The 19,322-nt window shown below is 39.6% G+C and overlaps 1 protein-coding gene across 1 annotated transcript in view; it reads left to right on the plus strand.

The window, feature by feature from the left end:
- Positions 1-334: 334 nt before the first annotated feature.
- LOC122802616 (ornithine transcarbamylase, mitochondrial-like) overlaps positions 335-19,322 on the plus strand; it is a 426,405-nt gene continuing 407,417 nt past the window's right edge. Inside the window, exon 1 of the mRNA XM_044072307.1 lies at positions 335-566. Coding sequence (XP_043928242.1) covers positions 496-566 — 71 coding nt within the window. The 5' untranslated portion in view covers positions 335-495. The remainder of the gene's footprint in view (positions 567-19,322) is intronic.

Consider the following 19,322-nt stretch of genomic DNA (forward strand, 5'->3'; position numbering starts at 1 on the left):
GACAATAATCGTGAGACAGGTGCGGACACAATTTAACGCAGTACACCTCCCATATATCTAACAACTGCAAATTCCCCAAATGGAGCTGAGGTGGCCTTCCATTTCATTTCAGCCTTGTAGTAGAACTGCTTCGCTGGCTCTGTACAACCAAATAACTGACTAGGCATGACACTTAGGATATGCCAGTCAGGTTAGAGAGGGTACAAGAACTATAGCATCAACATACACAGCGTGAAATAGGAAATCTCTCCGCAAAAAATGAACAAGTTCCATCTCATACACGAAAAGCAGCACATTTATTGGTGTGGTGGGTGACGTTAGGTCCCCGCCCCCAGCCGTACTACAGGCTGAATTTGTTAATTTACCAGTGGATTGCATCAGTTCAGTTCTTCTGTTAGTAACCGATTAGCTGGCTTCGTTTTTCGTCTGTAATACTTGTAAATCCCTGTTCAACCCCACACGTTGGTATTTTACGATTGTTTTTTTTTTTTAAATATGCTGCATTTCAGAGGAATTGCTTGTGCCAAAACCCTTATAAATACTGCCTGCCATGTGCGAAACTTTAGGTAGGAGCGATTTTTTTCTCTTTCTGGCGTTGCATGGTGGTTATTGAATGTGTCTTAATTTGCAGTCAGCAAACGTGTTGGCATGTTATTCTTTTACCACGTGGATCTAGTATATGTATTTTTATGGGAGTACTTTCTGGGTGACTGACTTCTCCAAGCATTTTTGAGGGGTTGGCTTCAGTAGTTATCCCCTTTTGTACGTTGTGTATTTTAGCAGTGCTGTTGTGGTTTGTATTTTTATCATTTAGTGATTGTGTAACATTTTAATGTTTTGAAGACACGTATTGTGGGTGTAGCTAGAATTTTCCCAGTACTTAAAACATTTGACTGTAAGGCTGCATCATCAAACATAATTAATATTTCAGATTGAGCCATGATATAATTGTTTGCTGTCAATGGACAATCTTCGTGCTGTATGTGCAAGAATGAAAATCACGTGAAATGAGCATACACAGTGATCCAGTGGAGAACTGTATGTTGGGGAAGCTATAGTGATGACTAGAACTTTGAAGGGGGACAGGCTTAGTGTCGAAGTAAAGAAGCAGTTGTTAAGGAAGAGAGTGGTAAATTCAGTTTTCATTGCCGGAGTTGTAGGTGGGTAGTTAGTTGTACGTCTGAACCATCCCTCATTTCCAAGGGTGTCTCTTAATTTACCTCACAGTTTTGTTGTGTTCCTCATGAAATATGTTATTTTGTTACAGAACAGTGACATCAGCAGTTCTGGACTAGCACATGTAATGTTTTTCAAAGTTTTCAGTGATTGATCATTATCTGCAGTAAGTATCATTATACACTTCAGACGTCTTGGTTTTGTATATTTCACCTGATCTTTCAAGTAATGCTCATAGTGCATGTTGCAGCTTAGTGAAGTAACAGGATTTGCAGCATCAGTATTTAATATTTTACTGCAGACCTTGCAAGAAGCTTTTATGCATTATATTGGTATGGTTATTTTCATGCAAGTGAAGTTAGTTAGATCTAGGAGGGCAGGAAGGGGGAATTGTAGCAGTCATAAGATGTACCAAGTGTACATAATTTGAAGAAATTAAGAACAGCAGTAGCACAATAATATGTTCTATTAGTCATAGTATGACTACAGTGCAGGTACACCACTTGTTGATACAGGTTAACAAAACGGAAGAAGCAGACTGATTTCTGTTTAGTCAATTCATCCTTCACTGTATTATCAAGGTTTTGTATGAAGCCTGCTTAATGGTGATGGAGGGATTTAAAGGGGCTGTAGTCCTCCTTACAAAATATATTACTGATACTTTTCTTGCTGTAAATCCATTTTACAGACTTTCCATAGCAACATTTGGTAATGGCAATGTTTGGGAGGAAAGTTTGGAACACAGTGGATAAAGAGGTGGAGAGAATTAAGGAGACTGGGGGTAGTGCAGCAAATAGTGGTAGAAATGAAAAATGTTGTGATTTGAGGTCATTGCAAAGAGGGAGAGGAGTATTTAGAAGTGGAATTGAAAACAGGACTGAACTGAGGATAAAGGTATGGGGTGGAGGAAGTGTCAGAATGGGAAGTAATAGAAAAAGTTGCATTAGGATAATTTCACCAGTACCGTACACAGGACAACCGGTTTGCTGTGACAAGAACTGTCCCGAGTTGCAAACTGGCTACTCCTGACATCGCTTTATATTCTCACTCCAACTGTCTAATCAATAAAAAAGGGTCTGTTGGCATGGATATGAACTTTCCCACTATCTCCATTACCAGCTTGGTGGATACGGACATCCTGAGGCACTGTAGAAATTGCTGCATGTTTACTGACAACCAGTTAATTCTTAAACAAACTTATATTGTATGTGAGAAATGTATTTACACAATGTCAGTGGAGGCAAAGCTCTCACATAAAAGTACTCCTAATGCCAATAAAGTTGTCAGTAGTATACATGCTGCACCCATCACTCACAGTTCAAAGCAGACATATAGACCCATATATGCTGAGGCACTTAAATGTAAGATTCGTAAATCCCAAAGACCCTCAGCAGCCCCGAATGCACTCTTTCAAAACAACACCCACATCAACACATACAGCCACATCTCATGGAGCTTCTACTTATAAGCCCTTAAGGTAAGCCACCACAGAGTCCCAACATTCTGGTCATTGAAGACTTCATCGTGAGACACACTGATGTCCCTCTCATCAGGCTGAGTAAGAAGAAAGTCACGGTCACTTGCTTATCAGGGGCTAGGATCTGCCACATTACACATGCACTCAGGTCATTGGACCAGAAGTAACAGTATGACTCAGTCGTAGTCCATGTGGGTGTAAATGACCTGGGATTCTGGCCCAGAAATTGTAGTTTATTGGCCGTTTGGGCAGTCTTTCAATCTCTTTCAGCTTTCTGGTTTAAAATCCTGCATTTGCACTCATTTCCCACCTTTTCTGTAACTAGTCTAGTCCAGATACAGATTTCTTGTATCCAGGACAGTTTGTAAGCTTCTGAGTGGCACCAAAGTCTGCTTTTCATTTTTTTCCTTAAATCTGCTAGTTCTCTCCTCTCTTACACTTTTACTAGCTTATTAGTCTAGCACTTCACCAGACTTCTTGTAGCAGTTATTGTAGCACACAAAAGTGCTATTAGCACTAAACGTTCTACAAGGAAGCAGCTCCAGTACTTCTTATTAATGCCCACTCCTCCAGGCATGTCTAAAGGTCAGTTCCCTGTGCTTTCTCTAATTAATCTGGTGAACGTGGGCATCCTGAGGCAATGTATCAACTGTCTCATGTACACCGACAATCCTCTCCTCTTACCTCCCAACACTCAGACTTGTGAGATATGCACTTATATATCCAGACTGGAAGCTATGCACTCTCCAGCCAAGACCGGAACAGCTGGTCAAGAGGAGAAGGTCAACACTTGCACCACACCACACCACATGGAACACATAGACCACCAGAACACACACCAGTACTGCCTTCACATAAAAACACAAACCACACACCCACTTTTGTGGAGGCTCTCAATAAAAATCTACCCAAACAGCAGAGACCTCCAAGGCAGAAATGCACTCAACCACCACAACACAACACTAATCATGAGACACATAACTCTCCTAAACTGTGTGCCACTCAACCAAAGCCCATTAGGCAAAACCGCATGCCCAACACACTAGTTATAGGTGACTTGATAGTGAGGCACACTGATGTCCCACTCGCTAGGTTGAATAAGGAGAAAGTAACAGTCAGCTGCCTGTCAGGTGCCAGGATCTGACACATAACGCACACACTCAGGTCCCTCAACAACAGGTACAAATATGACTCAGTCATTGTACATGTAGGTGTGAATGACCTGAGACGTACCTCCCTGGACTACATGAAAAGAGACATGGAGGAGCTCTCGGATTATGTAGCCAAGGTGGGTATGACCCTAGCCCTGAGCAGCATCCTACCATCACCCAGAATGATACCACAGTACAAGCAGAAAATGACTGATTTCAATAATTGGCTAAGTTTCTTGTGTCACTCTAACGGAATCCAGTATCTGTCTGCCTGGGATGACATGATTGACAGACCTCGATGCTTTGCCAGAGATGGCCTGCATCTGTCACCCCTGGGCTTCTGGATACTGGCCAAGGCTCTTGCCACCCCTATAGCGCCTTTTTTAAGTGATGTTCCAAAGACCAAATTGCCACCGTAACAGCTACAAACAAATCCAGCCTGAGGGTCATGCTGCTCAATGCTAGAAGTCTAAATCTCAAAATGCACTCGCTTGAAGCACTCCTTAAAATGGAGAACATCGACATTTGTGCTGTAACAGAGACCTGGTTCAGGGCAGCAGAAAGCACCCTTACACTACCAGGCTACAACTCTTACAACTCTTTCCACACCTTTCGGCCCCAGAACTTGGACCCAAACTCCATAGGAGGTGATGTTTCCATATTCATAAAGGATGCGCACACCTCCAGACTGGTAGCCCTACATAATGCATCAGAGAAACTACAGGTGCAGCTAACACTGGGTAAGACAGTGATTCAGGTTTTAGCCTGCTAAAGGTCCCCAACCATGTCGCAAGACTCAAACCCCACATTCCTAAACACCCTAGAGAAAATTAGGGTCCAGCCTAACACTCTCATACGAGGCGACTTCAACTACTTCTCCATTAACTGAGGAAAACTAGTAGTGTACCAATACACTTGCCCAACGTTTCCTGGAGTTCATTAATTCCAGTGCCCTGGACCAGCTCCTTCTTACCCCCACTAGAGGTAGCAACATCCTTGACCTGGTCATTACTAACATGGGCGACCGTTGCTCTAGACCAATAGTCAGCTCCTCCCTGGTTAGATCCGACCACAAACTAATCACCTTGGAAATCCACATCCCTCCCACCCCTCACCCCCCTCAAAGGTAACCACCATAAAAAATTTCTCCAAAGCTAACTCTGGACTCCTAAAAACAGAGGTGGCTAACTTCATGGCACCCATGCAAATGGGGAATAGTTGCATGACTGCCGAATCATACACCAATGCATTGTACAAACATGTACACAAATGCATGGATCTCGCCATACCCAATAGAGCCAAGATGCTCTCCTCCAAAAAAAGGAAGCCAATCTGGTGGTCCCCTGCCACAAACAAACTCTACAACAAAAGGAGGAAACTGATGTGGAATAAGGTGATGTCCCAAGATTGAAAAAACTCCCTCAGCCTCAACAAAAAGTTGAGATCCCTCATTAAATCCTCTAAAGCTAGCTATAAAAACAGAATTGCAGCAGACAGTAAAGACAACAACAAGGCCTTCTATAGTTATGTAAAGAATCTCCATTGCAATAACCAGATTTGCTCTGAGCTACTGCACAATGGTACCTCCTGTACCGAGCCATCAGATATTGCCAATATACTGGCCAACAGATTCAGTGCCAACTTTACCCCCCCCAAAGTACCAATCACAATACCAGTAGATTACCAAGCACCCAGTATTACTGTTGCACAGGTTAAAAACTGCACTGTCCAAGGCCAAGAATACAGCTTCTATGGGACCTGACAATATCCCTGGCTGTGTTCTACATGAACTACAGAGTGAACTGGCACCTCACCTATGTGCCCTGTTCAATCACATCCTCACCTTAGGCTTTGTCCCTACCGAATGGTGCACTGCTACAGTCATCCCTCTCTACAAAGGCTGAGCGACTACAGACCCTGGGAACTATCGCTCCATTAGCCTGACGAGTCTGATATGCAAAGCTATGGAATACATCATCATGGACCTAATAAACAAGGATATAGGGAATCTCTAAACTCTGGATCCCACACAGTTTGGTTTTGTGAAGGGTAGATCATGCCTGCTCAACTTGGTCGACTTCTTTGAGCCGGTCACCAGAGCTGTTGATGAAGGCAAGGTGGTTCATACAGCCTACCTTGATCTGGCCAAGGCCTTTTATACCATTCCCCACTCAGGCATCATAGAAAAACTCACTAAGCTAGGCATCAACCCCTATATCACTAGGTGGGTTGCAAACTGGCTCACAGATAGAACTCACAGTGTGAAAGTAGCTGACTCCGTGTGAAAGTAGCTGACTCCAAGTCAGACTGCCGACTAGTCACGAGTGGAGTCCCACAGGGTTCAGTCCTGGGTCCTCTCCTGTTTGGTATCTACTTTTCTGAAGTCCAGGCCAACATGAAGGGGCTCTGGTTGACAAAGTTCGCAGACAATTGCAAGTTGGGAGCTATTATTAATTCTCCAAGTGATGTTGACATCCTACAGAAAGGCCTCACTGGGACCATCGATTGGTGTCAGAACCATGGCCTTAAGCTCAATGCCAAAAAATGTGCCGTTATCCCCTTTGGGAAAAAGCTGGTTCCCATGAATTACCACATTGATGGTAGTCCACTGAACACCGAAGGCTTTAGAGATCTGGGAACACAGGTTGACAGCAACCTCTCTTTTGATCACCACATTGCCACTGTGGTCATAAAGTCTTTCTATGTAGCACATCTCATTACTGAGGGTTTTGCATCCAGGAAGAAAGAGGTCATTCTCTCCCTCTACTCTTCCTTCATTAGGCCAGTCATTGAGTACAATGCCCCATTTAGCATGTACCTCACTAGACACTGCAACAACTGGAGAGGCCGCAAAAGTACCTCACAAAGAGGATCCTAGGCCTTAAACACTTGTCCTATATGGACAGACTCAAAAAACTCCAACTAGTATCTGTCTCATATCGCCTACTTAGAGGTGATTTCTGCTTGACTTACAAAGCCATGTTTTACCCAGCTCTGTTAGAAATGCTACATCTAAAGAAATCCCAATCCCTCAGCACCACACGCTCCAGAGACCTCGGCCTCATTACCACAATCAACAGAACCTACTGGAGGGACAGGTTCATAACCCAGAGACTGCCCATGCTATGGAATAGACTTCCCATACATGTCAAGTAGAGCACCTCACTGACCCTCTTCAAGAGAAATCTTGATGAGTGGATGGGAAATAGAAAATTCACCCCGGGGATAACTCCAGTGGCTCTACTCAACAGAGGCATTGGGAACTAAGGTCAGGTGGCGTGATGCCAGGATAATCCTATGGCTAGGCTTGTAAAGGCCCCAGGGCCATTAGCTTAGTACGCACCTATAAACCTATGAGATTTACCTCCCTAGACTATAGGAAGAGTGAATACACTCAATGCTGTGTGTTACTCATGTACATAATGTTAGTTCATGTAACCTAATTCATGATGTAATATGCTTTCTAGAACTGCACGTTGTGCATTGTGATTGTATATTTACTGTCCATTGACCCAAGCTTTGTGACTGTATGCACTCTTCTGTTTATCTCTTGTAAATGCTACTAAATCTTTGTGGAGCTTTTCTCCCTGGGCCTCCACTGAAAATGGGCTCACCTAGGCCCAGTGAACTTTCCCGGTTAACAAATGAAATAAATAAATAAATAAATAAATAAATAAATTGAGCTCTCGGAATGTGTGAACCAGGCTGGTGTGAGCCTAGCATAGAGAAGCATTTTACCTTCTCCAAGGATGATAACACAATGCGAACAAAAGATGACTGACTTTAATAATTGGCTTCGTTTCTGGTGTCATTCTAAGGGGGGGTGGAATATTTGTCAGCATGGAAGGAGATGGGCAACAGACCATACTGCTTTGCCAGGGATGGTCTGCACCTCTTCCCTCTAGGCTTTCAAATATTAACTAAAACATTGTCTTCCCTCATATTGCCTTTTTAGGCAATGCCACATTGAAAGCACTTCCGACATAGCAAATCAAAAGAAGAACATCTAAAGGTATTACTGCTCAATGCTAGGAGCCTAAACAAAATCCTCTACTCCTTAGAAGATCTCTTCACCCTAGAGAATGCTGACATCTGTGCAGTCACTGAGACATGGTTTAAAACCACAGGAAGTACACCAGCAGTGTAAGGTTATAATGCTTTCTGCACATTTAGACCAGCTACTACACAGACAGGGACTAAAGGTGGAGGTGTCTCAATTTACATCAGAAATAAATATACTTCAAGGCTGGCCAAACAGGACAAAGCACTTGAGCTACTCTGTGTTTAAATCACCATAGGCAAAATCCAATTTATTTTTATTTATTTATTTAATTTTACATTTGTTTACCGGAGTGGTCTGGTTGGATATATGCCCATTTTCAGCGGAGGCCTGTGGAGAAACTACCACTTCCTTGCAAGCTATAGGTCCCCTCTATGACCCAGGAAACCCATACCATGTATTTTAAACTTATTGGAAAGACTCACCATCCAACCCAATACCATATTCATGGGTGACATTAATTACCCCACTATTAACCTGGAGTTTTATATGACACCAAGTGTACAGGCACAGAGATTTCTGGATTTTGTAAACAAACTCCCTGGACCCAATTGTCAATACACCAACCAGGAGTGCAACCATAGTGAATCTGGTCCTCACTAATATGGGAGAGTGCTGCACACTCCATAGTGTAATGTCTTTCCTGGTACAGTCAGACCACAAAATGGTCTCCTTTGAAGTAAAAATAAAACCTGGACTCCCAGCTAACCCTGGAATATGTTCAGGAACTACTCTAAGGCTAACTTCCTACTGTTAAGTGATAATCTGTCAAAATGTCAAGCCCCCATAAACCCTGAGAACACTTCTGCCTATGCAGAACTGTTTGCAGAAACCCTATACAAGCATGTTAATTGCTGCATAGAGGCAGCTGTGCCCACCAGGAAGAAGAACAGAACTAACTCAAAAAAACAAGCGACCCTGGTGGAATCACAAAATCAGTAGGCTGTATGACAGAAAGAAGAAAATCATGACAAAAATTAGGAGGTGCAACACCCAGCAGGATAAAAGCACTCTTATCAAACTAGACAAACAACTCGGAGGATAAATAAAGTCTATCAAAGCTAAATTTTAGGTAAATTTGGCCTCCCAGGCCAAGGGCAACCACAAGGCATTCTTTAGCTATGTCCACAACCTCAAAGACAACACACAGTTGTGTGCAGAGCTCATTGTAAATGGAGCCACCTATACTGAACCAGAAGATATAGAAAATCTCTTGGTTGACAAATTCATCTCCAACTTTTCCCCTCTCTCCCCTTCAATCTTCCCTCCGGAAATACCATCAAATATAACTCCCCCTACTATCACTAGGGAACAGGTCCTTAATGCTCTGTCTAAGACCAAGAACACTGCATCAGTGGGCCCAGACAGCATTCCAGGATGCCTTCTGAATAGCATGAAACATGACTTATTAGGTCATCTGGAATTGCTGTTTAACTGTAGTCTCCAAGCAGGCTTCATGCCTCATGAGTGGAAAACAGCAACAGTCATCCCTGTGCACAAAGGTGGGCCATCTGCAGACCATGGAAACTACAGACCCGTACGTCTCACTAGTCTTATATGCAAAGCCATGGAAAGAATTATCGTGGAAGTGATCAATAATGATATAGTATACCTCCAGACGGTTTCATCAAGGGCAGGTCCTGCCTTCTCAACCTGTTGGACTTCTTTGAGAAGGTCAACAAAGCAATGGATGAGGGCAGAATGGTTCACACTGCCTACCCTGACCTGGCCAAAGCATTTGACACAATACCTCACTTGGGCATTGTTGACAAACTCAAGAGGTTAGGTACAACTCTGTATGTCCCCCAGTGGGTAGTCAGTTGGCTCTCAGAATTTAAGAAGTATAAAAATTTTTAATTCCAATGTAAAAGTACTTGAAAATGACTTATATAAGTTGCAGCGGATGATATGGCAACGCAAACATCTAGAGGCGTGCCTACACTACAAGCTTATCCCACGTGGGATGCGTATCCTTGTTATGCCCACATACGGAGACACGCACCCAACATTGCTTAAACAATGGCAAGATATAAATATTGAGGCTAGCCACAAATATATGCAGCTCATAATTGATTATTTTGAACCACTTGAAAAGGAGCTACTATCTAAAGTAAATGACATTAACACTGAGTTGCGTGACAATTTTCCTGATTCTTTCTGTTTGCGGAAATTAGAGAACATGTATTGCCAAGTTAATACTTATGCTATGAAGCTTCAGCAAACTAAACTCAGGAAGCTTCAACGTGATTTCAGAGACTTTTCTACGGGCAGTGTCTTTGTTTGGCCTAGGAGGTCTGACAATTATTCCATGAGAGAAAATCCTACTTCAAGTTTAGCGCCGCTGGATCGTACACTTACAGCGTCAATTCCCATTGGTCCAACGACATCAGAACCTTTGCTTGTTTCTCGCAAAGACACTTCCCATGAATCATTCACCACGCCACCTGAAACTTTTGCTTCTGTTACGAACACTGCTCTTATTTCTACACCGCTTCCAAATCAAGAAGCGAATAAAGCAGCTAGACCTTTGCAGCATAATATGGGAGCTATCAGTAAACACCAGATAGAAAGCAACACACCTTTTTTACCCTTACCCATCAGGAAACCATCGTTCACGAAGGGAAGGAAGAACAGCTGGGAATCCAGAAAAAGAAAATTCTCCATCAGCCCAGAAGGCAGAAACAACAATGACACTTTACTTTAATATGTCTAGGTATGTTTTAAATACTAATGACATTGCCTTATTAAACAATGGTTTGTCTTTTGTTCCCTCACAAGGGAGCAAATTATCAGACGTTTTAATAGATCTGCGCTTGTTTGCTCGCTCTGTCACTCTGAAGTTACACTTTTCAAAGGAAACGAAGATAACTTCTGACAATGCTGTTAATTCTTTTCTTTACAAAAAGAAAAGCTCGTTCGTACCAATTATGCCTTATCATGTAGATTCTTTTGTTAAATTATGTGAAACTGATTTCTATCACTACTTTTATAATGGAAAAAAGAAATGTGCTTATTTTAATATGTCAAGTGACACCATGAAGTCACTAAAAAATTTTAGTCATGATTATTCTTTGACCTTCAGACCAGTAGATAAAGGGGGAGGCATAGCTCTGTTTGATACAGCTGACTACAATGTTTTAATGAATGAAATGCTCAATGCTGATGCCACATATTTTTTAATTAATCAAGCTAAGTTAGGTCAAATAATTAAAACAGTTAAGGAAGACCTTTATGATTTGCTTATGTGTTACCAGATACCCAATAGTTTATATGAATTCTTCTCTATTGATACTCCTGTTGTCCCTATTATTAAAGGGCTACCAAAAATGCATAAAGGATTTAAACCACCACCCATGCGTCCAATAGTATCTGGAGCTAAATGGATTACTGAGAACATATCAATTTACCTAGAAAATGTTTTAAGACCTCTAGTTGACGCTATTCCTACGATTCTTAAGGACACCTACCAGCTTTTAGACTATCTACACTCACTCGACTTTACATTCATACAAGACAAACATCTACTTATTACAATGGATGTACAAAGCCTTTTCACCTCAATTCCCAATGAAGATGGGATTGAAGCGATACGTGAATTATTACAACATACTCCAACAATAGATGGGAATAAAACTATTTTAATCTGTCAGCTATTAGAACTGGTACTTAGTAACAATGTGTTTGCATTTGGGGGCAACCTGTACCTACAGAAGTGTGGTGTGGCTATGGGTACCCCCTGTGCAAACACATATGCCAATTTAGTTATGCATCACTGGGAATTAAATCATGTTTTTCAACACACTTTATTTAATAAAGTCTTAGTCTATAGGCGTTTTGTGAACGACATCTTAATTGTATGGGATGGCTCCATGGAAGAATTTTTTTCCTTTAAAGCATACTTAGAAACTACAAGTACATTTCTTAGATTCTCAATTGAAACATCATATTTATCAATAAATTTCCTGGATGTTAGTTTAAATATCAGGAATGGGAGACTGGTATCTACTTTATACAAGAAAAAATGCTGGAGGAATACAATTTTGAAATATGATAGTATGCATCCGCGGCATATTTTTAAAGGAATATTAAGTCAATTTACTAGACTAAGTAAAATCTGTACTGATAAAGAGGATTTAACAAGAGAGGCAGATAATATGGTAGATATGTTTTTAGAAAGAGGCTATGATTATGATTTAATAATGAAAGTTAGGAATAGTATTTTGTCTCAAGATAACTTAGAACCTAATGATATAAAAGGCAACAATTTTCTCCCTGCCTTTAAAAGTGATACATATAATTATAAGGAGAAAGTATCTTTTATTACATCTTATACAAATGACTTTCAGAACATTAGGAAAATATTACTTAACAACTGGAAAGTCCTACTAATAGATGAACCCACATTAAAGGTAGTAGGCTGTAATCCACATATAATCTATAGGAGTAATAAAAATTTGAAATCTTTATTATGTGATAGATCTGTTTTGACTAATAATGATTTACAAAAGTCAATTCATTCTCCTGGGACTTATCCTTGTCAGCATTGCAACTACTGTAAGTTTATTACTAAATTACAAGACTTCACACATCCAGAATTTAATTATGTCTTCAAACCAAGATTTAGGGCTAATTGTGATACTTCAGGCCTAATCTATCTGGCCACTTGTGAATGCTGCCCTGCATTTTATATAGGTCTTACTAAAAGGAAACTGAGAAATAGAATATATAATCACCTATACGATATCAAAAAGAAGAATGAGCTAGCTAAACATATTATATCTAACCCCTCACACTCTTTTGTTTTTAGAGTATTACAAATAGTGGAAGTTAATGCTAGAGGTGGTGATCATATAAATTTGATTGAACTAAATGAGTTGAAATGGATCCTCAGACTTAGAAGCCACTATTCTCCAGGACTAAACAATTATATTACAATAAGATCTTTTCTAAATAATCGGAGATAATTATATTGCCTATGTTTCATTTTTGTGATATATTACATTATATATTTTTTGTGACATACAGCATTTTTTAAATAATTTTTTTAAATAAATTTTTTAAACAATTTCATTAATTACATCTAATGTATGAAACATTATTTATTCATTCACATACTTATTTATTTCATTGATATTTTAATGTTCATATTGGTCTATGAACTATTGATGATATTATAACAAATGCAGTTTTTGAAACATCTTTGAAACATATATTTTTTACTTTAATGTCACAAAGGTCTACAAATCATATGACTATTTACCTATACATATATTTACCTTTATATTTATATTTGTACACTGATGTCTATATTTATATTTATATATTTTTATTTAATTTTCTAGTGTTTTATCAAAATGTGGTTTTTAAGTAAGTTATAATATATTTATTAACTATTTGACTAACTTATTTAAATAATAGTTTATTATTAACTCATCGCTTAGGGTAATTTCAGACTCATGAACTATGATTTTATAATAATATTTTATATGTTGGTCATGAAATGTTCATATCCATATTTACTATAGTATTTGATTTCATATTATATGATATACAAAATTAGTAAGCATGTCTAGATAAGAATGCCGTTTTAAATCTTTTGACATCAAAATTTATTGGTCCATTTATTATTACTTTACTTCTATATCTATTTATATTTATATTTTCCATTTACTTATTTATTCATCCATCTATTTTATTTTATGTATACTTATTGTTAAAATGCATTTTCAAATGCTTAAATTTCTGAATATTTATACATCTATAATATTTATATTTATAATATTTATAATACATATAATAATTATTACCCGACAGATTTTGATTTAAGAAAGGGTACGAATAAAGACGGATCATATATCGTATATTACGTTATACTTGATGATGATATATATCTAAGTGAATTTCAGATAATTTTAAATGGACATAAAATTATGTATGCCCCATTACATTCAATGTTCCTATTGTTGTGCTGCTTTAAAAAAAAACTTTTATAGAAAATGACCATTTTAATGTATGTCTTATTACATTCAGTGTTCTTATTGTTGTGTTGCTTTAAATTCTTTACAGAAAATGACCATTTTAATTGAATTATCAGCTAATTAATTAATCATTAACTACATTCATTAAGCTATGCCTCCCCATAAATATGCTGACTGTTTTCAGTTGTACATTGTCTGAAGAAGCGTATCAGAGCATTTGTCTTTTCTTCTAATAAATTATTTCATGTAACGTGGATAGTCTGAGGATTTTGTTCTTCATTTTCAATTTAAGAAGTATAAAAGGACCCAGGAAGTTAGAACTGGGGAGTCCCTCAGGGATCAGTCCTTGGACTGCTCCTTTTTGGCATTTACTTCTCTGAATTCAAGGCCAATGTCAATGGTCTCCGGCAGACTAAATTTGCAGATGATTGCAAATTAGAAACTGTCATTGAAACCCACTCTGACACAAATGTTCTCTGGGAAGGGCTGACACAAACAATCAACTGGTGTCAGAACCATGGACTAAAACTAAATACCAAGAAATGCATAATAGTATCCTTCGGGAAGTTATCGACCACTGGTAACTATCATATTGACAACACACTCTTTGGAGTTGACTTAGTAGACAGGGATAAAAGGACACTCATAGACAGTAATCTAGGCTTTGATCATCACGTGTCTACAGTAGTGAGGAAATCATTTTGTGTTGCGCAACTTATAAAAAAGGTATGGCATCTAGGTCCAAGGAAGTTATTGTTTCACTGTATTCGACATTCATCAGACCTGTCATTGAATACAATGCCCCCTTTGCTATATACCTAACCAGGCATATTCAACAATTGGAACGTCTACTGAGGTTTCTCACTAAAAGATTACAGGGTGCAAGTAAAATGTTGTATGCAGACCACCTCAAGGCCTTATCCCTGTATTCTGTCTCCTATAGGCTGTTGAGGGGAGATCTATGCCTGGCATACAAGGCATTGTCAGATCCAACTCTGATGGATCTCTTACATATCCACAAAACAAGCAGCACCAGAATTACCCATTCTAAATACTTAAACCTTGCCTGTGATATAAATAGGACCTGTTGGAGACACAGTTATGTATCCCAGAGAGTACCCTGTCTCTGAAACAGGCTTCCCATCCATATGAAGCAGAGTCCTTTCATAATCCAATTCAAGTGTAACTTGGACAGGTGGGTGGGGAACAGGAAATTTATCCCTGGCTTGGCACCTGTATCTCTAATGGACTCAGGCAACCTGTAAATGGTTCATCTCCCAGGTCCTTGCTTGTAAATGTTTAATCTTCCAAGCCCCTGCTTACATGTATCAAAGGTACCAGAACTTGTCAGAGATTTGGGATTCATGGCTAGGCTTAAAAGGGCCATTGCAGTCACTAGCCTATGAAACAGCTATGAACCTATGAATCTTAAGTATAAGCAAATGAGTAGGGTGTTACGTGGAGAGAGTAGATAAAGGATGTAGAAGGTTTGAGGTAAATGGGGCCTGTTTGTCAAGACAAGGATAAGAGCAGAGAAGGGAGAGTCCAAGGAGAATAGGATGGATATATGTTATTATTTAGGAAAAATAATTGTGGATGAGTATTCCCAGAGGAGTTTTACAGGGAAAGAAAGTAATGGGGAATGTGAGTGCAGTTATGACAGCTGTAGCACTACCTTTGACTAGGACTAGTAAGGAAGTCAGTATGGAGGTGAATGGGAGCCTTGCGGGTCACCATATGATTTTTCACAAGGAAACAATGATGTGTTGGGAAGCATGGTGAAGGTGACATCATTAAGTGTTCAGGAGGTAACAAGTACATGCAGATGTGGGATGTACAGTTGCCTTTTCTGTGGTGTTTCCAGTATACGAAAGCAGTTCAAGGAAAAAGAATTTAAGAAGTATAAAAGGAAGTTGAGGGAATGGAGTAGGAGGAATAAGTTAGGGGTTAGGTGGGAGTTTGGACTGGTGTTTTTACTAACGAGGAACTGTGTGGTGATGATAGATTGCATTTAAGCACAGAATGGATAACTGCTTTGAACCTAGGACTCACTTTGAAACTAGGGCTCGCAAGTTACATTTAGGTGGTTGTTTTTTTTTTAATTGGGAGTGAAGGAGTAGGAAGCATTGCCTTGGGAATGTGCAGTGACTAGTACCCAGTTTGGAAGCTATTTACTAATGATAGAGAGATAGATATTGATATAACAGGCATATGTAAATATATACATAGTTGAAAGGATGGTTGGGTATATGAGGGTAGTTGGGTGCAAGTTGTTTAGAAAGGATTGAGAGGGCAGATATAAGGTGGCTACACAGTATGAAACAGGTTGAGGTGTGAGTTGAGTATAGTTGGATGATGGGTTCCTTATAGCCTCCTACAAGGAGTTCTATGTCTTACATTCTGTACCATCAGAGAGTATAACATACTAGAGCTCTTGTACCTCTTTAAGATAAACAGCTTCATAAATACTCAAACTAAATATCCATATCTCACCGACACAAATAAAACACATTGTATGGAAAGATATATTACTTGGCAATTAACACAGTGCTAAAACAAACTGTTTGTACATGTTAAACAGAGTGATGGCCTCACATTTTCAAGAAAAACATCAGTGATTTAATGGGTATCTGGAAAATGTACCCATGGACTGACATGCTTTCCTGTCCTGGAAGCACATCGTATATTTTGAGGTTTGGCATTGGTAAGGTGCAGATGGTTCCTTGATTTACTTACCTTGTAACTTCTAAGATTCTGTGATGCTAGAGGAGTTTGGAATTGTTGGAAAGGGAGGTGAGGTTACTGCTTTAACATTTAAATATATGTGGCAGGGAGTGGGAAATGCTGGTTGGCAGACATGTTATACAGATCTCTTGACAATGGTTGGTTGTCAGGATTAAGAAGCCAGGATTGGGGAAGTCTTGAGTCTGCCATTGGCTGATTGGACTGGAATACATAGCGACTGAGGGCTGGTAAGGTAAGGTATTCAGTGATGTCGTAGACAATAACGGGTTTTGTCAGCTAACGATGTAGTGCACAAGAAGTGGGGAGCTGTTGTATGTGGTGTTGTGTAGAGAAGAGGGCATGGTATGGGAGAGGTTGATCAGGTAAAGGCTGTGGTGGTAGAATACAAGAAATACCCCAACACACCATCTTGCCTAGTATTTTACAGAGGATTGGGGGAAGTAGAGGTAATAAGAGCTCCATTTGGAAAGTGTGAACATACAACAGCTACTTTATTGTGGATATAAGGAAAGGAGAGTATTGTCAACTTACTGGGACCGAATAAAAATAATGAAATGATGAGGGAATTAAGGCAGTGGTCCAAAACTGAATTAATTAATGAGTTTTGGTTGAAGATGCAAGAAAGTATCTCAAGGACTGTTATCTTTGCATAAATTGGAAATGCAACACGATCAGAATGAGCAAATTCATATAGTTTAGTATGGAAGCAGTAAGGGATATAAAGTAATTCTGTAAAGGGTTGGAATTTAATGGGTAGTAATCAAAAGACTAAGTACTAGGATGTTTAAACGAACAAAAACAAGGGTAGAAAGGGAGCTATTAAAGGTGGTTGAAGGTTTCAGATAATTATCTGAGGAAAATGGGCATAACAGAGCTGGATGAATTGTTTAAGAGGAAAGGAAGGTATAGTGGATAGTAAACAGGTTGAAATTCTCAGTTAGCTCTTTGCATATTTATAAAGGAAAAGAAGGATAGGGTACTAGCACAGGAGGTTAATTAGAGCTTAGATGGAGATGATTATACCAATGGACCTGTTTATGAGGAAAGACAAACGGTGGAGTTACCAGTTTTAAGGGAGATAACATGTCTGATCTGGCTAGGATTCTCACTAAGATTCCCAACAAAGTTGTGGGACTGTAGTCAGGTCTGCTGCTGGAAGTTTTTCTGGGTCCTTTAAAATGTAGTTTTGCTCAAGGATTGGAGGGCTGCTACAGTATTTCCTTTGTATGGAGTTGGGGGTGTAAAACTAATCTGGAGAACTGTAGATGGGGAGTCTAATTTCACTGATGAGTAAGGTGTTGGAGAAGGCTATGAAGGGAAGCCTGATGGATTTTTTTAGGGACAGCATTTTACTGAACTCCTCATTATAGTGTCATGGAAAATAAGTCATCATGTCTTTGTAATCTGTTGCAGTTTTATGACTGAATTACAGCAGAACTGGATGAAGGAAACATCAAAGGATGTGATGTTTTGGGATATTAGGAACATATTTGACATAGTTTTCACATTATTGGTTAACCGATTGAAAGGATGGGAAGATGTGAGGACAAAAATATTTGGATATTAGAAGCAGGGAGTGGTGCTACAGGGTAGTCCATTGTGATAAATTGAATATTGTGGGTATCTGTGCTGATTTTGGTTCTATGTAATTTGTTTCTTTCCATTATTAGTGGGACTGTAGAAAACTGTATTAATTATTTTCCTGATGACTTATGGGGTGAATCTTGATGAAACACTAGTTTTAAAAGACAAGACTTTTGAGGACAGGGAAAGGTTATAATTGCCAATTGGACATACAGTTAAGGGCAAAAGAAAAATAATGATTACAGTTTTTTCATAGGGGCAAAAACTTCCCATATCCCTTTATGGAGGTCTTCACTCTCATAGCCCTTCCTAATTTCAATAATTTCCAGGGTTACGTAATCAGTAAATGAAGGCATATTTCTCAGGATTTGCTGATTTTTGTCCACAGTTTATTGGATCATTGCATCTTTGTTCAGCAAACTTATGTGTTACCAGGGAGTGAGAGTATGGAGAAGGATTTGGAAAGGTTGTTTGCTTGGGTGGAAAGGTGGCCTGTATTGTTTATTTATTTTTTCAACATTTCATCTGTGGTTTAGGTATGCTCATGGCCACTTCTGTGTAGCACCCCTAAGTTCCTTCCTGCCTCAAACGTTTTGCACATATACGGTGCCAGTGCCCCCTCATCAACAAATCAGTCCTACTCCGGAGGCTGATGAACTTGGAAGCCACTGCTGCAGTTTTATCTTCTGCATGCTGTCATCATTGTCTGAGGCTAGGAGGTCATGAGGTGTAGCCTTTGATTGCATCCCTGTTCCAGGCTGTAGGACGGTTATACCTCCCTAGTCATCCTGGACTTCCATCCCAGCATTCCACAGTGTTCCACAGGGATTGGTGCTGGGGTCCCTACTGTTTGGAATCTACTTCTCAGATGTACAGGCTAAAACAAAAGGCCTATGGCTGACAAATTTTGCTGATGATTGCAAACTGGGTGCAGTCATCGAGTCCCGAAATGATGTCAACATCCTACAAGAGGAACGTACACAGACAAATGACTGGTGCCAAAGTCATGAGCTAAAACTCAGTGCAGAAAAATGCATGATTATTCCATTCAGCAAGGGCGACATCCCTGTTAATTACTGCATTAATGACAACACCCTAAGCATGCAATCAGTGGTGAAAGATTTGGGCACACAGGTTGACAGCAATCCTTC

This window comes from Protopterus annectens, chromosome 5.part0, assembly GCF_019279795.1.
Source record: "Protopterus annectens isolate FY-2018-M chromosome 5.part0, PAN1.0, whole genome shotgun sequence".
In the NCBI taxonomy this organism is placed as follows: Eukaryota; Metazoa; Chordata; order Ceratodontiformes; family Protopteridae; genus Protopterus; species Protopterus annectens.